Consider the following 27,902-nt stretch of genomic DNA (forward strand, 5'->3'; position numbering starts at 1 on the left):
TCATTTCAGCGTGCATATTTATCACTTTCCCCCCGCAAGACATGTATTTGAATTTACTCTTGGTAAACATAACCACAGGAGATGCAAATATGTGCCGGGGAAGCATAAATAACTCCACACAGATAGACACACACAGACAGCAAACACAGACACGGTTCACCAAGGGAAATCAAGAAGTGCAGAGCACGCCCTGAGGCTGCCACCAGTCCCAATGGCTTTGCTCTCATCCACCAAGCCAAGAGGATTTCTACTGCTCTTGCTTTGCAGCAGCTGGTGGGAGAATAAAGCTGGGGAGGAGGAGTCTAAAGTTGCAAGTATCCCATGAAAGCATCATGGCAAGTCCTGGCTCTGCAGTTTCCTGCAATCATCTTCAAGGAATGGTTCCAGTTGTAGGAAGTTGCAAGTCTTTCACAGTGTGAAAGGGTGGAGGGGCATGGGGACCACCATGAGGGAGGAGCAGCAGGCCATCTTGCAATGTCCCAGTTGCAGCCAGCCGATAAACCTTCAGGTGGGAACATCGGGGCTAAATGCTCCATCTAGGTCCTCTTCTGCCCTCTCTAAGGTGCTGATTCTTCTTTAGCTGAGAATAATCTTCAACGGGACATCATGCGAACAAACTCTGCAACCAACAAGGAAAGACAGCCCTGAAGCAGAAGGCATCCATGGTCCCCACCCCAGCATTCCCTGGAGATAGCATGCAGCCACGGTGAAACCACGAGTCCACACGCTGCCAGCAGGTCTGCGTTGCTCTGTGACTGGCCCCGGAGAGCTCACACAAAATAGGTTTTAAACCTTGCACTAGATATGGTGATATGATCCCACTAGCAGGTCAGTTCATTCCCCTGGACTTCTTCCCAGCCAGTATACAGTTTTGTTTCCACAAGCAACTCCTTGTGAGACACTACGGCAAGGGTTGTCTCCCTTCACTGTAACTTCAGGAAGCCTTGATTTACAGTCTTCGGAACACAGTATAATTTCTTAGTAAGTTTGACCCTTCAAAAAGACACCAGTGTGGGAAAGCAGTAGTGTTTTGGTGGGCACCAGCATTTTTGTAGACTAAAGTTTACTTTGATGGAATTTTTGTCTTTAAAGATACAGATTAACTGTAAGGATACAGATTATCCTTAAATTAGAGATTAAAATTTATATTAAAACTAAATTATTAAATGTAAGGATTGCAGATGCAACAAATTGGGCAGGAGTGTCAATGTGCTTGAAGGGCAGGAAGGCTCTGCAGAGGGACCTGGACAGGCTGGATCCATGGGCCGAGGCCAGTTGTGTGAGGTTTAACAAGGTCCAGGGCCGGGTCCTGCCCTTGGGTCACACCAACCCCAGGCAGCGCCCCAGGCCTGGGGCAGAGGGGCTGGGAAGTGCCCGGCGGAGAAGGCCCTGGGGGTGCTGGCTGGCAGCCGGCTGGGCATGAGCCAGCAGTGCCCGGGTGGCCAAGGAGGCCACCAGCCCCCGGGCTTGTGTCAGCCCTGGTGTGGCCAGCAGGAGCCGGGCAGGGATGGGGCCCCTGTGCTCGGCACTGGGGAGGCCCCACCTCGAATGCTGGGCTCAGGTTTGGGCCCCTCGGGACAAGAAGGGCCTTGAGGGGCTGAAGCGTGTCCAGAGAAGGGCAGCGGGGCTGGGGCAGGGTCTGGAGCACAAGTGTGCTGGGGGGCGGCTGAGGGGGCTGGGGAGGCTTAGCCTGGAGAAGGGGAGGCTGAGAGGAGCCCTTCTCGCTCTCTGCAGCTGCCTGAAAGGAGGTTGTAGTGAGGGGGGGCTGGTCTCTTCTCCCAAGAAACAAGCAACAGGATGAGAGGAGATGGCCCCAAGCTGCATCAGGGGAGGTTTAGGTTGGATATTGGGAACAGTGTCTTTACTGCAAGGGTGGTCAGGCCCTGGCACAGGCTGCCCAGAGAGGTGGGGGAGTCACCATCCCTGGGGGCGTTCAGAAAACGTGTAGATATGGCACTTGGGGACATGGTTTAGGAGGCCTGGGGGTGTTGGGGTGATGGTTGGACTTGATGACCTTAGAGGTCTTTTCCAGCATTAATGATTCTATGATCCTATGATTCTATACCCTGGATCTATTTCTTCACCACCCTGCAGCTTGTGAAGTCAATTACAATTGTTCAAATTGAGTATAAATGCCATCAGATATAAATGTGTTTTCATTCTGCACTCGAATTGCTGAGGAACTAATAACTCTGCAAAGAGGAGGGCAGTGGAAATTACCCCCTTGACTTCTCCTTTTCCATTGATGGAGCTATCCTCTGACAACTAAAGCAGTAACTCACAGAGAAAATTATACTGGGGTAACATTTCATGTATTTTAGCTGTCTAACACAATTTAGCTGTGGAAACAAGGAGAGCTACTATCATATAATCAGCCAGTGCATTAGAAGAAGTGCAGCTCCTGGGTACTTTCTAGGGAGACATATCCAGTTTTTTAGCATTCTCAGAGCCCTCAGAAGCTTCAGTAATCCTGAGGCGGAAACTCCTTGTCATGTAGGAGACCCAGGGATGCCTCTGAGCCAAAAAAAATAACATCAATTTTATTTTAATTCTGTAGTTCCTGTGCTTTACCCTTACTGCAAAGGGACGCCTGGATTTGCACTAGGAAAACAAGCCATGCTCTCACACCTTCCAGCTCTTATATCCGCTTAGCTGTCTGATATCAACTGCTTCCCTTGCCAGAATCCCTGAGCTCTATTAATATTGCTCATGCCATGGCAAATGGCTAGGATAGTAGCCTAACCACTCTTATTTTTCCAAGTCCTTCTGGCATGAAAAGTGGAGAAGAAATTACTTATCTCTAGGATTTAACATGACGCTTCTAGATCAGATATCTGCAGTCCTCGTGAGCACATCTGGCATGTGACCATCTTCTGGCGTAAAGGCACAGAAACAAATTCTCTATAAACCCAGATAACAAAGTGAGCCAGAGGAAATGGAAGGTGCAATGCATTCTCCAAACCAATCCAGCCTCCTCACAGCCCTTGCAATAGATTTAAGAGAAAGGAAAATGCCCCACAAAAAGAAGGCTGGCAGACCATGTGTGCACCAGAATCTGCTTCTCTGTGACAGGACGTATCTCTTACCGTGCTAGAGTTACGGAGACCCAAGAAAAACTGAGATGCAACAAGAGATAATACGCAAATGAACATTTCAGCTGAGGGATTTCCTGTGTGGGCCTATGTTCTACATTTTCCTCAGCTGACTAGGAAAAAAAAAAATCTTGTTTGATTTTTCCTCCCTTCTTCAGATACCAGGGCCCCAAGCCTGCAAATCTTCCCTTCCGCTTCCACCTCTGAGCTGAAACTCTGACTCACACCAGAGCAGATGGACAGGGAGCGTTCATCCCTCCTCACCTTCAAAATCAACACGCCCATCTCCATTCAGATCCACATCCCGGATGATCTCTTCAATATCCCGATGGCCCACCTGCTGCCCTAGAAGCTTCTTCATGGCTTCTCGCAGCTCACTGGTGCTGATCTCCCCATCACCATTGGTGTCAAACTGCAAGTACGTGAAAAATACCAGCAGGGGAAATTAGGTTAATGGAAGTGGATCTTGGTCTGAGTTGGATTTTGTATTGTCCTGTTCCTCAGTGCCCTGTTTTTTCCTGCATTCCTTTTGTCTCCCTCTTTTTCCTCCTTTGGGTGCCTTTTGGATCCAGTCTGTCTTTTCTCCTCAGAAACCCCTCGTAACTGCTGTGCCTGCACCAGCTTTCCTATTCCTTGCCTCAAGGGTTCCCTTATCTTAGTGATTTTCTCTGCTCCTCCCTTGTTTCATGCCTGGCTTGGCTCTTTCTCTGTCTTCCACTGTGCTGCTCTCTCCTCCTCCTCTTCTCTTCCCCAGTGAGTCTTCTCTCTTTCCTGTCTCCTGTTGCTCACCTCTCTGGGGGGCGCGCGGTAGGGAGCACTCACCTCTCGGAAGGCATCACGGAGCTCTTTTACACCAATCATGTCTGCAGTTTCTGCTAGCAGCTTTGGTCCCATCAGCTCAACAAAATCTTCAAAATCCACATGGCCACCCACTTGGGACAAGACGAAAGATTGTGTGTAAGAACCCCATACATTAGCCAAGCCCAGCACTCACTTTGCACTTCTGTGTGCCCCAGAGAGGGCTTGGTTCTCCAGGCAGCAAAGCACAGAAGGTGCAGGACAGTGGAAGGAAAAGCAGAGGTAATTTTACACTGTCTTTGTATTTTCTGGATTGTGGGCTAGGCAGAATGAGCCCAACCTATTCCATCCTAGGCTGCCATGGACTGTCACATCCATATGGCATCACACACTAGGTATTAGAGGTTTGATCATTCTAGTGCTTATAGCAACCCTCTGCGCCTGTGCCAGGCGAGGGGACGGCATGATGTTCCTGCATGGCCTGGGCAGTGCCCTGCAGCAGTGGTGGGGTCTTGTTCCATTAGCAGCGGCTAATGTACGTCCAACTATTTATTCATTGTAGTAGTCCTTTTTCTTGTTTATCCCCTATCTGAAAGCTGGCAGTAACACTCTCAAGTTCCTAAGCACTTGTGTGCCAGGGTTATCAGCTGCTTTTGTGTATGACTGGTTGCGTATGTCACAACTGTTCCCTTGACTAGTAACTTGTCCTTTTTACATTATTGTGTGTCAGAAATAACATGCACTAAGTCTCCTTTTTCCCACCTGGCTGAGGGTAATATCCAGCACTGCCACAGACAAAAGGCAACAAAAAATGATGGTGAAAGACAAGGAGCACAAACACGGCTACAGTGAATAGGATGGGTTTGTCACATTTTTCCATGACTCCAGCAGATGCCCCCATCTGACACTGACAGCACAGCTCGCTTGCAGCCAATCCCCAGGCACACAGCAGAGCCGCAAACAACCACCATGGAGTGAACAGCCTGCCCATCACCCATCAGACCAAAGCATCTCCATCTTCCCAGGCTGTTTCTTGAGTCTGACACCATCTGACAACAGCTTCAGTATGACAACACCCACAACCTGGGCACTGATGTCTAACTGCCCCCATCAAGGGCAGTTATATACCTGACAGCATAAGCATGAAGGACAACGCTTCAGGTCACTGTTCCCATACAGCACAGTCCACACAGTCCCTTTGATAAGCAAGAAACAAAGGCATTAGCTTCTAGGGACAACAAACAAATAGGAGACATGATAGGGAGTGAAAATGAGAAACAAAAGAAGAGGTGGGGAAAATCCAAAAGGAAAAAACAGCAGGAGACAGAGAGCCCAAGGCGGTGGTGCAGGGCACAGCAGCAACAGGGAGGTACAGCTAGGTGAATATTACTCACGGTTCATGTTGATCTGCTGGGAGAGCTCTATTAGCTCCATCTCAGTCGGCATGTAGCCCATGGTTCGCATGCAGTTCCCCAGGTCCCTGCAGTTAATAAACCCATCCTTGTCTTTATCAAACTCCTTAAAGGCTTCTCTTAATTCTGTGGAAGCGGATCCAAGAAGAACAATATTGTCAGTCATGGCTTGAAATACCTTTTCCAAGAAACCTCCCCAGAATCAGTAGCACTTCATGAAGCCAGGCTCCCTGAGATACTCCATAGTTTCCCAGCAGATCTCCCTGCAAAAAGGCAATGACTAGAGCAATGTTAAGCTCTTCTGTCAGCAGCACTGCTGGCCCATTCCTTACAGGAAAGCTTGCTTGGACTACATGTGTCACAAACTGATCACTGCTGAACAGTACCCCCTAAAGAAACTGAAAATAATTAGTTTTCCCAACTTTAGCCCCTGCACTATAGTATATTGCCCTCACTGTAGGGATTAGCAGGTAACAGCTTCCCTGGAGCATACTATTTTACCATGCTCTGCAACACTTTCTGTGGAAGCTGGGGTGGACAGCAGTTCCCTCGCAGCCCATATCCCATTACCTTACTTATCCTCCCACCCTGAAGAAGCTGGAATGGACACAAATTCTGTCACAGTCATCACGCTTGCAGTTTTCCCTTTTTTTTTTTCCCCCCTGCTTTTTCAAGGAATTATTCCAGTAACCATCTCCCCTGTTTTGCCCCACATTATTTTACTCCATGGGGGCCAACCTGGAAGGGTCAGCCATTAGGTTTGCAATGGTCAGGGAGAAAGGTGACACAGAAGGAGTGACAAACTTTACCTTCAATTTCTTCTGGACGCAGTTCTCTATCCTGCAAAAAGAGAACATACTATGTTAAAGCCGTTTGCTTGCCACAAATATAGGTTCAAAATAACACTTGTTGGTGCAAACAGTCTGGGACAAGCCAGAAAGTGAGAGAAGAAACAAGAAGGTGATGACATGTTTAATACCATCTACCTAGCAATGCTTCCCAGCTCTCCTCCCCATGGGAGGGGTGTTAGCCTGCACACTTTTCTGTGGAAGCCCCTCTCCCTTTCATCTGCTGGACAGGGGGATGATGGGTGCTCCCCCAAGACAGAAGAGACCTGGGCCAGCACAGCAATATGTGCGGCCTCCCCACCTGAGGGTACTAGAAGCAGCTTCATGAAGCTCCTACATCATTCCCCAGCACCACGTCCTGGAGCAGACTGTCTCTGTAGCAGCTTCGATATCCTCTAGAGCTCTGAATGTATCTCCTACCGCAGCTCCCACTGACACAGCCAGATCAAAACAGCTGGAAGCAGTCCCTCTAACCAGCAGGTCTGTACCATTGTCTGGTTGGATCACTGCTTGATCCCTGTCCTTCTGGCAGGACAGCGGCAGCCACGAGCTCTCTTACAGCCAGCGTCCCAGGGCCATCTCCTATAGTCAGTCCCCACAAAAAGGGAGGAGCTTCCCCCTTCCCCCCAGCCTCAACTCCATATACAAGCATTCTGAAAACAGGCATGAAGGCAGACACACAACATATACATCGTCAAGGTCATCTACAAACAAAACAAGACAAGGATTCACCATGTTCAGGAAACACTGCAACTTCAAACATCCAATTTGAATTTCTTGGAAGAAGGGGGAGGATATAAAAGAGTATAGGAAAATTCCAACACTGAACACTGCACCAGGAAGAAGAGATGAGCATGGAAATGCACTGCTTTCTGGTTTAAATGCCCTTTCTAGTTCCTCTCATGGCTCTCAGGCAAATCCAAAACATCTGAGAATTTGGAAACACGGAAACGCAATCTCTTTTGTCGTCTCACTCTTGGCTTTTCCCTCAACCGTGGGGAGTTTCTCCTTGCCTTCCAGGTGCCCTCCAGCCTCACCCCACATCCCTGGAGACAGTGCCCTTGACCAGTTTGAGAAGGATGATCCTTTGCTATTTGACCACAGGCTTCTCTGGAAACTCTAATGGCAGCTGCTCAGAGTGCATAGCAAACTAGGACACACACTGGTTTATGTCTGTGCAAAAGTGGGCTGTGCCAGAGAAATGACCAGCTTGCCACTCATAACCTTCCCAGAGGCATCTCTGTGCTGGATGGAACTGTCGGAGCACGCTGGCTCTGCTGTTTCATCCTTCACAGACCTGGTATTTTCAAACATGTCATCCCATTTGTTCTGCTTTCATCAACACCAAGTAATAAAACAATTCAAACGCCTTCAACCAGACGCAGGAGGCATTATTGCCCTCCTGCCTTAGATAAAATAGCAGATGGAAACCACCCACGACCAGTACCAGCACCTCGTGCACCTCGTTCCAGAGTTCGCAAACATTAATCCCTGGAGATAGTGCTGTGTGCCAACAGCCAGCTCGGCGCAGCAGCGGATGCAGGGGTATTGTTACCACCACCATGGTGCAAAGGGTGCCGTGACTCACCCACCGTGACTGCTGTCTTGTGAGAGTGGCTGGGGTAGGACCCAGGCCTTCCGCCAGCGCAGTCGTCACAAGACCATCCTCCTCCTCGCTCACTGAAGACCACGTTGCAACCGACATGCCTGAGACATGTCAGAAAGGGGGGCTTCAGCACCGGCTCTAATTTTTCACACCAAGGCATTTGCGTTTGCAGGGCTCTGAGCGTATCTTTGCACATGCAGATTCTACCATCAGAGAGCCACAGACTGCGAATGCAAAAGGAGGGGGAGGGTTTACGTCCCTCCAAAAATCTGACTCAAGTGATAACTAACGTCATGAAGAGGTTTTCTGTTTTAAATGTGAAAGAAGATCCCCTAAAATGATAAAGGAGGAAATTTGCTCGGGAAGAAATGGGCTGAATCACTCTAAAGCTTTTGGAGAACATATGGAAAGAGGAATAAAACTGTTCAGAGAGTTTAGATCCTAGGTATGAGCAGAGGTGACCCTCAGAGAGTCCATTATAGGTAATGGTCTTACCCTTATTTATTTCTGTTCTATGCACAATAAATCCTTTTGGTCTAGAGAGTCAGTAAAAGTAAAGCTGTTTATCAGATGCATTTATTCTACATCAGGGTAGTTAGAGAATTCACTAATCCTATTTTGGAAACTTCTTACGGTACTGTGAGTTTCCAGGGCCTAAACAGGATGGACACCTGCCCAGCTGTGAGCCTTCCCCTAGGGAGCTGGACCTCTCTCCTGTGTTGGGTAGCTCTGTGCAGTGTGCTGGTGTGAGAATATTACATTTTGTGTTTTACTGAACTGGCCCAAGGAATATGTGATCACTTAGTGGCTGAAGGTTAGGAAGAACAAAAGCTATTTGATCAATAGCTACAAATAATCACTGTTTTTTGGGTTGTTGGTTGAAGAAGAGGTTTCAGAGACGAAGATCTAGGTATCTCCAAAGCTGTAGATAACCATATTAATGCACGAGTAAAACAGATTTCTTACAGAGGCAAGAAAGCTCTGACGCTCAGGTAATTGGGGTGAGCTTTGTTTCACCAGAACAACATGGAATGCACTGTGTGAATATCTGAAAACGCACATATTCACTCCTATCTATCCATAAAAAAGTGTGTTTAAATAAAAGTGTCTTTAAATTCATGTTATTTTAGGAACTAAATGCTTACGTGCAAAAATATGTTTTACTTCTTGTAAAGATACCGTACTGGGGTGTGTATTTCTGTATATTTAACATGTCCAGGTGTGTACATTTGAATTTACATACAAACACATATTTTTATTTCTTGTCTCTAAATGCATACGTTATATGCATATGCACACACAGTTACAAATAGGTGTGACTGGGGATGGATGGATGTACTTTTGCTATTTATCTGTGTGCGTATGAGTAATAGCATTTGGTAGTCTGGCACTATTTGCAAATTGAGGACGGACTGATGTTCTTTGGTTTATTTGACTGGGACTACTGCAGTGTCGGGCTGTGTATGACAGTGTATAAGAGATTGCGTTTGGGTGACTGTGAGGAGGCAGATGCATGCATCTCTGTGGGACAGCTTGCTCCCAATATGGATGCCCTGATTTGCATTTAAGTGGCTGTTTAGGCCTTAAATGCTAATCTGAGCCTCTGGGAATGAGATGTGGATGTCTTGCTGGAATAACAGCTTTGAACGCTGGACTCCTCCTGAGTCCATACGATTATATAAGTCCTGGAGTCCTAAGTCCTTCTCCTGAGTCCATATGATTATGCTTACTTGAGTGTAGGCTTGGATCTATCTTCCATAGCTGCATTTTTAGAATCCTCCTTTCCTGGTGTTTATGCACGAGGATATCTCTGCACATCCTTCAGGTTAGACATTTGCCTGTGATTGTATTTGCACTTGGAGCTGGAGCCGGAATGCTTGAGAGCCAGGGCTGGGGGTTACAGAGCTCCACGCAGTGGAGTGCGTGGGCAGCTCCACATCCCCGGCTCGCATCCACGTGGCTTTGTGCGTGTCTCGCCCGGCTGGGTGTAACTTACGTACAGGCTGCCTGTTTTCTGCGAAGCCCTTCCTCAGGAAGATGCATGCTGGCCCCAGCAGGTTGTGCATGACGGCGCAGTTCTGGGCCAGCACCATGAGCGGACCCTGGTACTCGCAAGCCGACGGCCCCTCTTCGCTCGTCTGGACAGCCTTATAGCACGTCTTCTCCTCATGGCGGATCTTCCCAGCCAACCAGCAGCAAGCAAACAACACAACAGAGGATGTTACCTCCCCATCTCGCCCAGCCGTTCCTCTGAAGTTTTACTGAACCACTTCACAGAGACATTATTGCTAAATTTCCTTCATCTGGTCCACGCTGCGTCCCCCCCAACGGTTTATTAGGTTTTGTACAGAAGCAGTAAGTCCAGGAGTTCACTTTCAAAAGCTGATAGAAGTACAACCAACCAGGAGAATATTGCTTTGAAACAACATCAAACTCTCAGCACTGCTCACATCTACCTAGACACAGCCCAAAGGGTCACGCTCCCACTGTCAGCCCCGGAGTTAGCAATCCCTTGAATGAGCTGCAAAGGACGAGCACACCCCAACCTAACGGTACACGTGCCAGCCCGTGCCCAGGGCGAAGCTGCTGGCAGAGCTGCTTTGGCCAGGGCATCTCCAGGAGGCCGGGCAGAGCCTGCACAAAGACCCCGTGTTAGGCCCCACATTACATTTCAGCAACACAGCATCACAGGCTTTATAGTATTATTAGAAGGCCATTTACAGCATCAGGTGGCTCTGCCAACTGCTGGCTCACGCTTCCCGTGCCACTTCTAATTAGTTACATCCTCAGGGTCTCAGGCAGTTACTGCACTGGCCTTTTCTAATCACTGACAGTCCCAGAGTGGAGATCAGGCACAGGCACAACATCTTTGTCTGTTTGCCTTTGCACATTTTCCTAAGTGCACACGTCCTGCTAAGCTAGGGCTCCAGAACAGAATCTGGGTTTTATAAGGAGGCACTGCTTTCCTTTTATAGAAATGCATTTCCCTGGCTCTGCAAGAAAACTCTTATCCTGATATTCCCATGCAGCTATAAAAAGCCAGCACAACCCACAAGACCCTTGGTTTTATAGAATAAACATTAATCATACATCAGATTCCTCTACAGGAATTATTCTACTTTTACAGCCAGTGTTCCCAGGGGTGATCAGAGAAGCTTTGTCAATTGTCATTGTCTCTATTAACCATTTCCTTAAAGCCTGAGGTGCTTTTCCAGGCTAAAAGACCAGATATGCACACATGCTCCATTCACACTTGTCCGAGTCTATTGTATCTACTCGCTGTGTCTGCCATGTGCTGTTATATTGCACACATGGTTTGTAGTTCGCATTTTTGTACACAGTCTTACACCAATCTGCTCATTTATAATGTCATGTGGATATCCAGGATCAAAACAAAAACAACTCAAAAAGCAAGCCATGGAGAAAGAAAATGATGAAGCAGAAAAGCATTTTCATTGCAGTCATGGATGAGGAAGAAATCTGTCTCTGATTAAATCTGACACATAGGACACTTGTCCTTAAAAACCTGAAAGATGAGCATCCGTCCACAAATGGCATATTACTAGCTCAGCTAAATGTCAAGGCATCTGTGTTGAACTGCACAGCTTCGTAATACCAGTGCAATATACTTTCAAAATTATCAGCTTTATTTCCTGACACATTTTTCAGTTTAATATAACAAATAATATGAATCACTTAAAATAGCCCACATCAGTTCTGTGTTTAATTCCAGTGAAGTCACGTGAAAGATCGAAGGCCCCACAGCCCCTAATCCTTGTTTGCTGACCCTTCCAGTCAATAGAGTTTATTACCAAGCCACAGAGCAGTACCACAGAATGGTCCTCCCATTATTTTCCTGTGTGGATAGAGATTGCCAGTTTGATGAAACAGTTGCCAACAGCCACCAAAGATCCTGACCAGACAACCCGACACAGTGCCAGGACAACAAGGTGGATGTCTTAGCAAGACCCTGACAGAGGATCCCAGCCCTGCTCTGCCACTGCAGGCAGGATTTATGGCATTCGATATTCCCTACGCCAGCAGCCCCCCGGCTTTCTCCTCAAGTATCCCCACAAGTTCCCTCCACCACGTTCCTCCTACACCCTGGCAGAGCCAGAAATGGAGGTGTGATATGGGTATGGGGCAAAGCAACATCAGCTGTCCATTAAAGGGGAAAGAGCTGCGTGCATGACTAGGAAAATGCAAGGGGACCTTTCCCCGTCCCTTCCCAGAGCAAAGGACCACTACTCTTCTTGGCTGAGTCTGGCCCTTGGCTGTGTCACACCAGAGGCTGTGGAGAGAGGAGACTGAGCTGATTCAGAGATGGCTGTAGTGGTGGTGAAGAGTGGCAAGGCAAGGGACCTGGATGCCAAAGCTTTCCCTTTCTGCACAGCCGAAGCACAACAGGATCCACCTCATTTTCCTGCCTGCGTGTCAGAGGGACCAGGTAGAGCAGCAAGCCCAGAGGGGCCTCTTCATCCTGACTGCAGTGCCTCCCAGAGGGAAAGGCAGCCAGGTTGGCTGCTGGGATCACTGCAGGGACACTGTGACAGTGGGAAAGTGAAGCTGCCAACAACAGACTTTGTGGAGACGAAGCCTGAACATAGCCACCAAAACAGGCAAGGTACCCCCACGTTGGCCAGTCCCAGACCAAGCCAGCCAGTGTCTGGGAGTGACTCCCAAATTTGGGGTTGAAATCATGTGTTCAAGACATCAGCCTGTCACCCAAGAGCAGCTTTCACATACGTTGTCTGCCTTCCCTGCTCTACCATTTCAGCAAAATCAGTTTGCCTAAGGTAAAATCTGAGAAAAAAGCCCCGGATCATAAAGCAGCCAAGTGCCGTTGTGCAATGTTAAGACTGATCTGCAAAGTCTCTACTACAGTCACGTGTGTTGTGATCAAAAGAACAGCAGAGCCCCAGGACCTGTCAGGCTGAGTGCCCGAGGCCTTAATTCATGGCTAGCTGCAGCAACATCTGAGAAATTCTCTAATTCAGCTTTGCAACTTTCTCTTTTTAGTCCTGCCATTCCAGGCCTTCTAACTAGGCACAAAGTGCATTATTAGAAGCAGCTTTTAGGAATGAAACCATAAATTACCTAAAAGACTGACAACGCAGAACTTACAGGCTCTTGAATCCATTTTGATTCAAGCAGCCTGGCCACACGTCAGACTTTAGTTGCAGTCACCTTGATCACATTGAGCACAGCTGCAGCCAACTCCTTTTATTGCAAGTTGGAGGCGACCTACAAGCAATCAAGTTGGTTTTTCATATGTGCAGCATTTGGGTAAACCTCAACTACTTCTGCCTCTCCCTGAAGGTCACCCTGACCTAGGGACTGATCTCAGCACTGCCTCACTGCTTGGTGATGAATTCCCTCCTTGTGTAGCCCGGGTCCCTACAGCAGCACTGTGCCATTACTGGCTTTGTTTACAGCAGCCGAGATAACAAGGAAACTGTGTTTCTACACAGAAGAGGCAAATCTCTGGCCAGAAGAAACTCCCTGCCCAGGAGGTCCTCTGCCCAACAGCTCCCTCCCAGAGGAGCTTTCCTGGGTGGCAAAGTCTCCTGGGTGGAGCAGCCTGATGGCAGTGGCATTTCACTGTCGGCAAGGTCTCCACAGAGGTAGCTCCTCATTCCAATACTTCGGATGCTTAGCATAACTTTTTCATTTATAAAGAGTGAATTGCATAGTTATTAGATTTGCAGCAATGCTAAGTGAGAACTGTGCGGCTGACAGGTACGCAGTGCTGCAAGACCTTCCTCAGTCAAACAAGAAATATTTCTGGGGCACATCGTTCCCATTTCAATCTCGTCCCTAACAGCAGAAGCGTTCCTGAATCTAATTCATCCTGGGATCACTGTAAAACCTCAGCACAGAGCAGACCGCAGGTTGAAGCCTAACAGATACACATGGCAGCTCGCAGATGAAGTCCAGCTGAGCCCAAGCAGGTAGATACATGGGCCATGCTGACGTGCGACGTGAGGCACGAACACGCAGCCAGGGCCCAGTGTATCCACTCACAAACAGAGGCATGGACAAAGAGATCACAGAGATCACATGCTTCTGTACCCAAACACATACCAATAAAGCCAGATGTGTGCATATGCAAGGATGGATATACACAAAAACGCATGCATGTCTACATACAGACTTCTGTGAGGACATCCACTAGCAGGTTTACACACACAGCACCATACAGGCAGGGATCGCACACAAATTCCCGCCTGTACACTCACAACAAACGTTGCACGCCTGCTCACGCACCTCAGGATGCGTATGTAGGGATATGAAGAGCTAAGGACACACTTGTACTTGAGATGAGCTCATCAGGTGTGAATATTCTTACACCCCAACAGGAACACATGCAGGTACATGCCCATTCACATGCACATGAATATATGTCCCTACAGAAAGGACACACATGACTAGACTCACGCAGACTGAAGCACATGCACACACAGAGGCAAACTCACACATATACGCATACATTAAGATGCCCGTACAGAAGATGTGTGCCGGCATACTGCGCACATCAACAAGCACAACCTTGCACATACCCAGAGGACAGCTATACACACACGCGGAGCAGGACACAAGCCTACCCATGTACACGAATACACACACGTTTATGTACACACATGCTTTGGGACCCAGCATCCCGGGCTCTAACGGCTGCAACTTGCATGAGCAGCTCTTACAAAAAAAGGCTGGTGAAGAGAGCTGAACCCTTCGTACACACCTCTGTGTTTCTCCCACCTCCCATTCCCATCTGCCCACGACGTCACCCATCCCAAGAAGCAGGGCTGGAAATGCACAACGCACTTTGATTCAGGGAACATACCTTTTTTGAGAGGTTTCTCAGTGGAGACTTCACACAGTTGCCCATAATATGTTGAGTCTGCCTTTCCGGTGGACTTGGTTATAAAGGAACTGAAGCAATTGATCCCATTAAAGGTATTCCTTGGGAGCAAAGCAAGAAAGGCAGCGCCAGGCAAATCCAAACAGCTACTGGCTGCTGGGGCTTCCCTCTTCAGGGAGCTTTTTCTCTCTCTGCCTCTCTCTCTCCGTGTTTTTACTTTATGTTCACTTTCTTGAAGAGATGAAGCAGGAAGGAGAGGGAGGGGAGAGAAACAGACAGAAAGAGAGGGAGAGAGAGGGAGAGAGAGAGAGTGAGAAGGGGAGAGAGAGGGAGGCGGATGTATAATCTACATCAGATTAATGTTCAAATCCCTCCCACCCCCCTCAATCTGCAGGCGAGATTGTTTCACTCATGGGAGAGGGCTGATTCAGGGAGAATTAAAACAGAGGCACCGCAAGAAGTGATTTCAGTGATGAGTTCAGTGAATCCAGCTAGTTTGGGTCCACATAGCCTCTGAACATCGCATCCCTACCCACCCCCCTTCTAACTCCCCTCGGCTTTTCAATCAGCAGAGAGCTAGGCTGGCCAGAAGGCAATCCACTTAGGGGCTTGGAGCAGAGTCCAGAGCTCTTTTTGGAGCAGAAATGGACCATTTATCTGGGTGGGACCTGTTTCAGCTTATAAATACCTGCAGACCTAGAAGTCCCTCATTCTTTTCCCGCCTCGGTGGAAGCAAGCCTAGACGCAGTGGTCCAGGGACCCTCCAACACTCTGAGCCCCAGGATGGTAATTTTTAACCACAAGGGAGAGACCTTGAGCCAGTCTTGCGGTAAAGTTTTTCCAGCTTTGTGCAAGTAGAAATCAACTGGTGGTTTACCTACACAAGTCTGCGAAAGATGGGCTCACACCTGAGTCCTAAACCTGGACAGCCTCAGGCTAGATAATGTGAAGCAAAGAATTTGGACGTCCGATCCATCCATTCCATTTCCAAGCACCCAAGTCCTGGAATAAATAAGAGGCTCCTAAACCTAGAGCCAGCTCTGAACTCTGGACTTTAGGCTTTAGGACTTTAGATTAATCTGTGGTAACAGAACAATCTCTGAAAAAAAAAGGGATGAATCCCCAGTAGATTTTCTTCTGATCTCAGGCTGAGCATAAGAGCATTCAGTCTGAAGCGAGATTTAAACTGCATAAAAAATTCACCATCACACCCAGGGAATAGGATCTGAACAGGACGGTGAATGTACCGTTAGCTATGAAGCTACCACAGCTGCAGCTCCACAGTGATAAGAAGCCATGGCATGAAGAGCTACCTCCTTCAAGAACTGTAAAGACCAAGATGACACTGATCCTTCGCCCTGTCTATGCAGCAGGCTGATTGGACATTCAGGCATTCAGCTGCAAGATTTGACAACTTTCTTTACTAGTGTGGTTCCAAACAAAAGACATAAGCCATGGGCCGCGTACTTGCACCCCGTGCTTTTTGTGCAAGAGCCAAGGACTCACTCTCCTGGCAGCTCTAGGGCTGTTGGACAGAGAAGGATGAACTATCAATATCACAACAATGCAGGGATTTATCTGCTTCCACCCTGATGGTGTTGTGGCAAATTAAGTATGATTGTAAGGGGAATGAACAGTTGCTTTAGAGCTTACAGGCTTCTTCCACCTGAGGAGATGAGTTTAGGAGTCGAACCGTGACAAGAATCAACAGCTTTTCCAGTTCCAGGCACAGCCAGTCATGGCCATGTGGGATGGTGTTTCTTGCTCTTCCTTGCTCTTTCTTGCTCTTCCTTGTACCAACCACTTCCCAAGAGTGAAGGCAGTGGAACAGCCTCCTCTCAGATCCCCTCTACGCCACCTTCACTGCATGGCCTGGAAAGGAGCTGCACAAAGGTCTGCAGGCCCTCCAAAGCAAGAAGCTGCAGCAGCAGATACTGGAAGACATCCCTTGTACCCAGGGCAGACTGAGAGAGGGACAGAGGGGACGGGGAAGCTCTGGTCTGGAAGACTTCCATAGCAGAGCCCACCTTAAGTGGGCTGGGAAGGGAAACTGTTCCTGAGCTGTTCCTGTCTCCTGCTGTCACAGTCTGAAGACCCCTGATGCTGGGAAAATCCTTAGGGGCTGTGTCAGCCCTGGGCCTCCCAGCAGGGGACTTCGCAGGAGGATGCCAAAACTCCCAGCTCCTCTCAAGGCTGCCATCTTTAGCTCTATTTCTCCTTCCCCTCTTAAAGCAGCTAATGGGAGGCTGATCTACCCTTGGCCAAAGTGCCGGTTGTTAATAACATCCTGTCATCTGGAGCCATTCCCCAGGCTCCTTGTTTATTGACAAAGCGCTTGTCTCCCTTGAGCAGAAGCTGCCACACAGCGAGTGAGGCGCCTGGGCCCCGTCCCGAGACAAACGACTCCAATTCCAGAGCACAGAGGAGAGAGAATTGCCTCCCTGCTGCTAATGAATCTCCCCCTGACAGGCAGCATGGAGGCCAGGAACACCCTGCGGTTGAGAAGTGCCCGTCTCCTGCATCCTCCTGGAGAGAGGGAGTAGAGCAAGGGAGTCAGGCGTCTCCTGCCAGAAGAATCCATCACAGCCCCCAGACTGCCACAGGACAGCTTTGGAAAACAGCCGTTGAGCATGTCTTACAGAGCTCTAAAAGCCTCTCAGCAAAAGCTGAGATGGTTATCCTCTAAATATTAGCTTGTTCCAGAGCATTCGGAGCCAGCCGCCATGGCATGCTGCCGCGTTTGCCCGCTCTCCTGCTTTTCTTCTCTGCAGCTGCCGGCAGCTGTAGGTAATGTGCGGGGCAGAGCGAGAGGGCTGAGACCTGCTGCCAGGCTTGGCAGGGAGTTCACAATCCAGGAAGGGAAGAGGCGATGGGAGCCTACTTGCACCAGGTTTGCAGCAGTCACAGTCCTTCAACTCTGCAAGAACTCCGGCAGAGCTGCAAGGGGCCCAAGAGACGCGGTCGTAAACAATTTTATCTCCTTATTCACCCTGAATCTCTTAAGAGCAATTGGGCAGCACGTCACAATCTAGCGGACAGACCCTGCTGACCTCTGAGGAGGAAAATCAGCCTCTACATCGGGATCTTGTTCCCATCACTACCACAGACAGCTTAGAGATAGGCAGGAAAGTGGAGTTGGCAGAAAGGTCATTAGAAGATTAGGTTAGAAGGAACATATTTTCTCCCTTCCTCCAACTGAGGCTGCTGTAAGAGAACAGGATGCTGAGAATAAGTGTGTCAAAAACATTTGTGTGTAGGTGCTGATCTGTGGGTATGCCTATATCTGGGGTAGTCAGTATGCGTGTGGGAGGGCTGCACATGCATGTATACTGGTTTTCCCACACTGTTCTCTGTGGCAATCACACTGTTCTTTTAAGGTCTGGGGATCTGGTGTAAACTTTCTAAAAATCAGTAGGAACATGGTGAAAATGAGAGTCTTGCCTATGTGCCCCCATCCCTTCCTCTCCTCTGAGGCCCGAGGTGGAGAGCAGAGACCTCAGTGGATGTGGTTTGGCACAGAGCGAGGTCTCAGCTCGCAGGAAAGAAGCGTTTGGCACACTGACTGACCTGAGCACAGACAGGGAGGAGGCTGGGTGACTTGGCATCGGACAGGGAGTGATTTAGGTGCTTTGAAATGTCTGGATTCTTTAAAAGGCAGCAGTGCTGTGCTTTGGGCTGGCACCTTTGGCAGAAACGCTCGTTCCATAGGAAAATGTTGGATCCCACCATAGCTAATCACTTGGTAGCTGCCAGAAACTTTATCAGCGGCAGCAAATATCCAACAGCCACAACAGAAAGAACAAAAGTCAATCCAAAACTTGGGACTGCTCATCAGACTGTAGCTTTGCTTGGCAAAAAATTCTAGTGGAAGTATGGATTTGTACAGGGAGACGGTTCAGATGCCAGGCCTGTTTCCATGCACGGTCTTTCGCTTGCTGGAACATTATATTAGATGGTTGTTTTCAACACAACGCAGACACTGGAACAGGTCAATGTCAGTAGGTAGGGGGGTTAATCTCCAAGGGGAGTATATAGTAAAGCAGGGAAAACTCATTCCTACCATCTTTTCACTGAAGTCCACACTTTTACCTAAGAGCCTATTGCGTGCTTTGAAGATTTAGTATTTTAAACTACACCACCTTATTTAATTTAACCTAACAGGGCGAGATTTTTGAACTATTTTTTCCAATCACAGAGTGGAGAATGCAAATATTGATTAGCAGTTTCCAAGTCTGCTCCCAACCACCCTGTAGCTGGTGGCTATAGATCTGTATTTCACAAGAAACAACCCAGTCATGTTTACTGGATGACCTCAGATGAGCCTAAACATTTGGAATTGCTGACATTCTCCCATTGCCAGTGCTGTTGAGAGCCTCATTGCAAAGCTCACAAGCGCTGGTACACGCACTGGCACTCTGAACTTCTGCGACTGGCTTCCCTCTCCTGCGTCAGGCTCCCGAGTGCTTTTGTTGCACATCAAGTTGTGACTTCTAACCTCCAATGAACCTTGGATGGTTCCATATTCCAGTCAGACAAGCACAGGTCCATCTCAAGTGGAGGCACCAGCAGGCATTGGTGGATGCTGTCCAGATCCTCATCTGGGGGGAGGAATATTTCTGCGGAGAGTTTGGGAACTTTCTTTGCTGTCAGCTGTTCCAGGAAGAAAGTGTTGCTGACTCATGCTGTGCATAATATTACCCTCCATTAGAGCAATTGGATCATATTCAATCACAAACAACAGAAAGGTTATTAAAAAGACCAAGGATATTTTCCATCCATCTCAAGGTAACAAAGCCTGGACTGTCAACTTCTGTTTAGAACAGCTTTGGCTGTAATTAGCTAGCTTTATTCTGTATTAGATGAAAAGAGATGGGAACGTGCCATCTCCTGACACCTTCCGTGCAGTTCTGGTCCATGTATTTTGCACGAGCCCAACTTCCAAGTCCCTGCACAGGAGATGTGTTGGCCAGAGCACAATGTGTTGTGGAAATTTTCTGCTTTCAAGATCACCAATGAGTTACAAAAAGACAAGTACAAGCTTGACAGCCCAGAAGCTGCTGTGACAATTTGCCACGTATACGCAGCACAAAGATTGTTTAAAACAAACCTTATGCAGCCTCTTCCCTTTGCTCAGGGATACGAGACTTGTGAATCACTCTCTGTCCCTCTGGAACTACTGCAAAAGCAGCTACTTCTGCCCTGGCTCCCTCACCTCTTTCAAAGTAAAAGGGTCAGGGGTCAGTATTTGGCTGGCACACTGCGGTACTACAGAAAGCGTGGCTGATTATTAGGTGAGCAGAGGCCTGGGAACCAATAGTAACCACACACTCCAAACCAGCCCTGTAGCACTACATGAGATCCACCACTATAAAACTGAGGTCTGCCTCACTCCTATTTTGAGTAGGGATCTGACAGCACTGTTAGAAGGATCAAACTGTGCATCCCAGTACGAGATCCCTGGCTGTATCTCAACACAGCTGGTCACAGACTACCTAAACCCTTTTTGCGTTATTTCAGCAGAACACAGGGGGGTTGCTGGCGGTTTTCTACTTCCTGCCTTCAACCACTGTGACATGATGCCTCACAATGTTACATGGTTGCCTGTTTCCTTCCAAGAGCAGAGAACGTGTTTCATCTCTATGGGATGAAGCAATGCTATATATTTTTTCCAAAGACGGTTGCAAGGTGCAAAGTACTCTAGGGGAGGAATGGGTGGAAGAATATCAGAATATTGCTAATTACTTCATTCATAGATAGGATTGAATTCATGGTCTTATGCTGGTGCAGAAAGCTGCTAAAAAAAAAATAAATATGACCATACAAGCTACAACAGCTGTTTGTCTTTATTTCTAAGCGGGGCATTTGACTGAAATTGGGGGATTACTCAAGTTCATGGGCACTGCTGTTGCTCTCTAAGGTCACAGGAATGTCAGAGGATTATTGAAAGGGAGCCCAAAGTTAGCTAGGCATCTTTTACTGGATGCACACCATATAGCTGCTTGTTATTGGAAATCAATATCACTCATGGACTCATCAGGGAAAAACGGTTACTGAAGCTGTGATGCTACAAAGAACCACAGCTAATTCGGTTGACAAACCTGCAGCCCAGCCACTACATCTAAAGTTAAACTCTTCCCTGACACTTTGTTCAAACCCAATATTGCATGAAACAAAAGTCAAGGCTGTATAGGTTGATGGAATGCACAGTGGACTAATTTAAATGATGATTAATTTATTATTAAAAGATTTTCTTCTCTCAAAAGATAAGCCAAATCTAACCAGAAGGTTTGTGTATTTCAGTGTATTAGATCATGCTGCTGTATATTTTATGAACGGAATATTTAATGAATGTTCTTTTAGCTTGGTTTTATTTTGATATCTTTCCATATCCTTTTAAAACAGATTTGTTTAAAAAGTAAATCGCTGACAAAGATCAATGCTTGCTGGCAGACCCACTGCAGGCAGGAAGCTTACCCATTGCCCCCTCAGTGATTCTGTATGTCTGGCTCCCATCCCTCAAGCTCCTTACAAGCAATAAATGTGATAATTTTTTCTCCAAGTTGAGCAAGGGGGTTGCTCAGTGGGTGTGCTCAGGTAGAGCAATGTTTTTCGATGTCTGTGTCTGTTACATACAGAAAATATGTGATACGTACCTTGGAAGGTACAGTGGGTGTCGGCAGGCATGGCCGTATGCATACGCTGATCATTTTTAAGCAAGGAATGTATACGCACATAGAGAGGCGGTTGCGTAGCCACAGAGAAGACTTAGCAGAGGCTGCATACGTATGTGCTGTATGTGTACAGAGAAGGCACGTATACGAAGGCGTTTTTATGTCAGGCTACATGCATGGACATGGGCTGCGCCAACACACGCGGGGATGGAAGCACAGAGGCCATACGAGCCCCGCGCTGGTACCCGGACCCCGGGACGCCCGGCCCGGCTCGCCTCCATCACGGGAGCCAGGGCGCTCTCCCCGGGCGGCCCCGGGACCGGGCAGCGGCCAAGGCCCGGCGGGGGGGGGGGGGCAGCCCCGGCGTGCCCAGGGCCCGCGGGGTTCGTGCCGCGCCGGGACCCGGGGCCGGGGCCGGGCCGCCCGCGGCAGAGGGCGCCCGGGGGCCGCCGAGCGCGGCGGGCCGGGCCGGGCCGGGCCGGGCCGCTGCTGCCCCGGGGGAGCCCCGCCGGGGGGGGGGGGGTCCCCCGCGGCGGAGGGAAGGGGTGCGAACTGCCGCCCGCAGCGGCCTTTCCCGGGGCGCCCCGGCCGCTGCTCGGGGCGCGCCGCCGGCTGCGGGAGCGACCCCGGCGGCCCTGGGGACACCCGGCGCTCTCCGCGCCCTTTGAGGACCCTCTGGTGGCCAGAACAAGTCTTCAGAGGTGCTGTAAAAAGGGAAGACAAAGTCGGGGGACGATACGGTGTTTCTTCTGGTTTTTTTCCACCCCCGCAGCCTGCGCACCCACGCTCCGCGCCAGCGAGCTAAGGCTACGTAACGGGATCGGCATCACTACGGCAGTTGGTCGTCCTGGGCCAGGAGAATCTGATCATCCCAAACGACTGTGCCGCTTTCACAGCTACACATTTACCATGTTAGAGCCTGTCCTCAGTTCACCAGGAGCCCTGACACGCCACTGCTTCCCCTGCCTTATGGCACGGCACAACACAGCATGCACACACTGCAAACCCGGACCTTTCACCTTTACCTTTGCCATCCCACAGTGCCGCACGTGAAAGTTCCCGTTGCCACTCCCGCACGGCCCGATGAGCTGCAGCCTCCCTCACTAATACATGGGCACAACTGAAAACTTTGGTTACTGAGCCATTAACCACTATCGCCCGGCTGGGCTGGCCGGGGCTCCCTGGCTCTCTGCTGGCGGAGCTCCACTCTGGTCCTGATGCAGTGACTGCTCTTGGGCAAAACTCCAGTTAGAATCAGCTGAAGCCAAAGCCATTGGAGGGAACAAGGTCAGCCTGCAGATAAGGAGACCAGAAGGGTGAGAGGCTGGACAAGGCACTTTTTCCCTACCCGCTCCCGGCTGCTTTAGAGAAGAATGTTCTTGACACCTGCTTCCCACACAGGCAGCCCGGGGACACATCCTGCCCAAAAATGGGGCCACTCCTGTCATCCCGGTTTGCTGTAAGGTCCGTTAAGACCTGTTCAGAAGAACTAAAGCTGGTGAGGAAAGGAAGATGGAGCAGGAGAAGAAAAGGAAAATGATACAGGAAGTGCAGAAAGATTACTTCCCTATTTTAATGGTAACGTGGATGCTGCCGTTAAAGCACGAGTGGGAGATGGTGCAGATAGAGGCTTTTAGCTCCCTGTAGAATAGAAATACAAAAACCCCTTTGGCCACAGTGCTAACAGTAGAAGCCTGTAAATATTTAATGATTCCCTACAGCATTGTTTGACCCCTCTGATCCCCATGCTACCAGAAGCAACTGACAGAAAACTGTTGGGGAATCACTTCACTGAAAAATTTAACAGTCAGGCAGAGTGTGAAAGCTAAACAGCTCTCGAAACGGTCAGGTCTCACATGGCAGGATCGCTTGCAAATTAATATTGCATAGCAAAGGCCCAGAAAAAGCTCTTCTTAAAGGTGCCAGCTAGGCCAACACAGTGGCACAGGAGGAATGAAGCAAGGGTAACTGGCACTTTTTGTGCTGCAGTACCCGTACCGTGCCGTGCCACGAGCCCAGTGCCAAGCTGCCACATCGCCGCCGCCCCAGGAGCCCGGCTGCCTCCACAGAACTGTTGCATCGCAGTCCCTGCTGTCCCAGTCTCTGTGCTGCTCTTGCTACCGTTGTCACATTAATAAACTCCATCCTGCCGCCAGGCTGCCAACCCGCCGCCATTCCAGCTGCTGAGGGAATCACTGCTCCTCTGCTGTTTTGGATGGGCAACTGCTGACACTGTCCTGTCGCTAAACTGTGTCCTGTAGCCACACTATAGGCACTATAGGACCATCACTCTATGCTGCTCTGCAGGGGTGACAACATGCTCCTTTTTGCTCTGTGATGCTCCTTTACCACTTTGACATTCCAACGCTATCCTGCTGCCAGGCCAAAATTTTATGAAACACCCTCCCCACACTCCCTTTTCTCGCCGCTTTCCCACTTTGCTGCATTATCACACATGCATCTCTCGCCAGCTACACCCGTGAGTCACTGCACTGCTCTCACACTGCACCGAGCTACCGCTGCTGCAGGGCCACTGTGAAACACCACCGCCCCACTGTCGCACGTGTAGTATAACCCGCCCATACTCACAGTGCACTTCTGTCACCATGTCAGCTCGTGGCCTTGGCCCCATGCTCACTCACAGCTGTGCTTCAAAAACTGCGGCACGGTGGTAGCACCTCACTCGCTGCCTTCTGGGTACAGCAGGATGGTGCTGTCAGATCAGCACAGCCCTTTGCTCGTATCACACCAGAAGTAATCACTGCTGTATAGAATAGCTCCCGTCTGGAATATTGTATTACTACATCACTCGACTGCTAAACTCTTCTGTCAGGCTACAACACTGCACAATTATCATGCCTGTGTGCTGCCAAACTCCTACCTCATGGCACCAGTATGACATCTCTGTTCTGCCACAGGATTGCGTTACCACACCACCGCGGTGTCAGTGCTGTGTTCTCCAGGCACTCAGTGCCGTGCAGCACTGCGTGCTAACCCGGTAAACTCCACAGAGTGCTTTTCTGCAGCTGCCTCGCCGATCCAGTGTGCAAACATGTCATTAGACTAAGATGACATCCTGGCTTATACTAACACATCATTACGCTACCCTACATTTGTTAATTCGTGTACCACTCAATTACAAAATGGTAAAATGCCCTAGAAGAGTATTACTGCTTTATTGTATTAGGACATCACTGCACCAGTAGAGCATGAGCCTAATTAATAAAATATCACAGCATCCTGTATCCTGGCAGTATCTTAGCATTCTCCTAGAGTACACACCCACAGTGCACGATATTGCTGGGCTAGTTATATAAACATGGCACTTCTGCCTTCACTCCGTCTTTTTTTCTGCACAGCTACAAATCTGTCTCCCTTAGACACGACCCTGTAGTCCTGGGCTGCTCCTTTTTGCTGTTACTGCAATAATGACATCCTCCATGAAGTCATCCCTGCAATCTTTTCTGCGTATCTGATTGTACCACTGTAGCGTCTGCATCTGTGACCACATCACTGCACCACTGTGGAACAAGAGGGTGATGTTCCACATCTGTAGAGCTGGGACAAGATATTCTGGTGCTGCTGGGCCACAGTGCTCTGCTGCTGCAGATACACACCACCACACTCCTCTCCTATGTACTGCAAAATTACTGTTTTAAATGTTTCACAGTGGGCTGGAGAGAAGTTCTAGTATTAAATAAATTGTCTGCTGAGCTGTTGCTCTCTTCCAATTACAACATGGAGCAGACTGGTGTTACAGCCCCTGCAGCCTTGTACTGCAATCCTGGACACTTCTGCACCTGTGACCCTAGGTCGCTGCGACTTCGGGTCCTGCAGGTTTGTGTCCTTGTCTGCCTCAAAACATTACTCACATTTTTCCACAGTGCTTAGCATTTGTTTCTTCACCCACAGAAACAAAATTTCCATCATTCAGTTCCATGACCGAATTTCCAGAGTTCTTATCCTTGGGCCTTTATTCATGCCAGGATTTTGATATTGCTACAAAAAAATCCTCACATCTCTCTTCCTATAATCAGCCCTTTGCATATCCCACTTCATAGTTCCCCTTCTTGTATCCACAAATCCCCCTGCACAGCCCACTTCTAAGATCTCCACTAGATGGTTGTGCCCTCATTGTTACTTCAAACAAAGCAAGTGAGAGAAGATACAGAGAGGAATGGGAATAAATCATATTATGCTCTAAAAGAAAGATGTTGGTGTTTGTTTATAAGCACTAATGCAACATACCCAGTGACAGGATGAGAACTAGAATTGTACCTGTCTCTTCTCTGCAAGGGGCATTGTTCAACCCTGCAATTAAATTTTCCTAAGTTTATGGCTTTCAGAAGTGTCTTATGACACTGGAATGCAAGCAACAAAGCAGGTAAAATAACGGTGCTGTTCAGGTAAGGACTGAGTTCAAAACCAGAGAGCTTTCTGTGAGTGGGAGCCCTGGCACAGACTTGTTTGCATTTCTGACGCTTTGGGGACATACAGCTCCACAGACTTAAAATCTATTCTCAGATACACCTTCACTTTCCTTAAAACTACAGGGACAGCACAAGTCAGAGCTGAGCCCACAGACTTCAAAGCCTGGTGCTGGAATATTGCTTTTTGTAACCCAGTTGAACACCAAGCCACTCACCAGGCCCTTCCTTATTGCTACTACAAAATTTTAATCTAGACTTCTGGTACAGCAACAGCACAGGGAGGGTGATACTTGTTCCGAGTTAAACGCAACCGTAACAATCATAAATAAATAGACTGTCAGTGAGGCTGCAGAACTGTTGACTGGAACAGACATGGTTGATGTTTTCTGTGGAGAAGTCAAGATGAACAGAAGTAGACAATACTTTCTGACACCACTTTGAACAGATAGGGGTGTATCACCTCCTTCCACCCGATTGCAAGAATTCTTCTCAGTCTCTCCATAATCTTTGTTTGAAAGGGCACCCTGCAAAGCCTCCCAGACCCGCTTTAAAAAAAAAAAAATAAATTTAAAACGACCCAACCACTACAAACCCCACAAATCACATTTCTGGTTTAATTGATCACTTCCAGGGTTAGAACTTAACTGTCCAGGCTACTGACTTATACCTATAATTGTGCTTCTGGGAGATTGCAGTTACATTAATCTTCCCGGAGATTATATCTCCCGGTAACATCCCTAAATGGCTTTAAAAGAAAATTTTGAGGCAGTCTGCCTCTGCCTTTTCATTTTTAGAGGGTAGCCCTGTTGGGTAATTTCACTACCAGAAGCAGCTAAAAGCGACAGCTTTGTACCGAAAGAGCTTGCAAACACCGAAAGCATCTGTTCCATCCTAACATAGTGACTGGGAAGGCTTCGGAATTGGGTCAGGATTTTTTTTTTTTCTCGTCCTCCCCACTACCTTCTCCTGACAGCTTCTACCATCAGAAATGATTCATATGCTGATTGTACAGAAATGTTCCATAAGGAGATGTAAACAAATAGAGCAAAGCAAGGCGGGGAGCCAGAGAGATAGAATCTAATAAGTAAACACATTTTAAAAATCCGTTTCTCTGACTCTCACCCGCAGCAGGCAGAGCCACAACTTCCCCCGGCGACAGGGAAAGCCCCAGCCCTTCCCCGCCAGCACCACCGGGAGCGCCCGGAGGGGGCTGCGGGCAGCCCCGACCCGCGCTCCCTCCCCGGTGCCGGCCCCGCAGCGCCCCGGCGGTGCCGCAGCGCCGGGGGAAGCTGGGCAGGGGCGGCCAGGGAGCAGTGCATTTACAGCTGGGGGCTGTGCCTGGAGGCGCGGGGGGCTCCGGAGCGGGGAGCCGAAGGTCGGTGAGCGGGCGGGAGGAGGGGGCGCGGGGGGCAGGCGGGGAGGGAGGGGGCGAGAGGCGCTTTGCCCCTTACCTGGCCAAAGACCGAGCTGAGCATGGGGTGCAGCTGGTGGAAAAGGGGGTCCGCTTCCACGGAACGATCGCTGCCGCTGGACCTGGTGGAGTACTTGCTGCTGGATTTGGACAGGGGTGAAGCGCCTTCCGAGAGCTTTAGGGACTCTCTGCTGGACCTCTGCCTGTGACTGAAGAAAAAGTCCTCCTCCGCCTCCTCCCCATCCCTGTCTGAGAGCGGATGCTGGTCCTGGGGCTGGCCGTGGCTGGCGTGCGGCGGGAGGTGGTGGTGCCTGGGTGTCCGCGCCGGTTCCTTGCCGCTGCCTCTCCTCGGACCTCCTTCCACCGGCTCCGTCTGGCTCTCCGCACGTCCATGTGACAGCCTCCCCGCGCCCCTCGCTCCGTCCTCCCGGGCGCCCGGGTGGCAGAGCGGCCTGCGGGCGCTGGGCTCCCCGGGGAGCGGCTCCCGGCCCGGCTCCCTCCCCGCCTGCCCGCCTTGTCCTCTGCCGTCCCGGCTGCCGCGGGGCTGGGGCCGGCCGCCCGCCGCCCTCCGGCTCCCCGCCGCCTTCAGCAGCGAAGTGCGGGACTCGCTCTTCGCCATGGAGGAGCCGCTCATCGCGGGGCCGCTAGAGCCGCATCCCCGGCCGGGCGGAGCGCTGCCGCTGCGGGCAGGGCTGCGGCGCGCCGCTCACGGCATGTCCTGCGGAGACCCGCTTAAATCCCGCACCGCGGCCCATGTGACAGCGCAGACAAA

General features: G+C 49.4%; 1 protein-coding gene across 5 annotated transcripts; it reads right to left on the minus strand.

Annotated features, from left to right (window-relative positions):
- On the minus strand, nt 1–27,897 carry CABP1 (calcium binding protein 1). Of its 5 annotated transcripts, none has more exons than XM_064466309.1 (7): nt 27,171–27,881; nt 9,757–9,933; nt 6,112–6,142; nt 5,285–5,428; nt 3,915–4,024; nt 3,357–3,504; nt 1–619 (listed from the first exon to the last, which is right to left on the minus strand). In XM_064466309.1, the coding sequence occupies exons 1-7, from the start codon at nt 27,762–27,764 to the stop codon at nt 594–596; spliced, it is 1,230 nt and encodes a 409-aa protein (XP_064322379.1). In that variant the 5' UTR covers nt 27,765–27,881; the 3' UTR covers nt 1–593. The 5 variants fall into 5 exon arrangements, with proteins under 5 accessions (XP_064322379.1, XP_064322382.1, XP_064322381.1 ...); XM_064466312.1 differs by lacking the exon at nt 9,757–9,933 and adding an exon at nt 14,601–14,849 and having other exon boundaries at nt 27,171–27,261; XM_064466308.1 differs by lacking the exon at nt 1–619 and adding an exon at nt 2,773–2,901.
- Between the last annotated feature and the right edge of the window lie 5 nt (nt 27,898–27,902).

This window comes from Phalacrocorax carbo, chromosome 15 (assembly GCF_963921805.1).
Source record: "Phalacrocorax carbo chromosome 15, bPhaCar2.1, whole genome shotgun sequence".
Lineage (NCBI taxonomy): Eukaryota > Metazoa > Chordata > Aves > Suliformes > Phalacrocoracidae > Phalacrocorax > Phalacrocorax carbo.

Excerpts from the sequence above, each read along its gene's own strand:
- CABP1 (XM_064466308.1), bottom strand. The coding sequence starts at position 27,764 with ATGAGCGGCTCCTCCATGGCGAAGAGCGAGTCCCGCACTTCGCTGCTG. Across the intron at positions 3,505-3,914 it reads TCCGTGATGCCTTCCGAGAG|TTTGACACCAATGGTGATGG; the intron begins GTGAGTGCTCCC and ends ACGTACTTGCAG. Across the intron at positions 2,902-3,356 it reads TGGGCGTGTTGATTTTGAAG|AGAATTTGTTTCTGTGCCTT; the intron begins GTGAGGAGGGAT and ends CTGGGTTTATAG.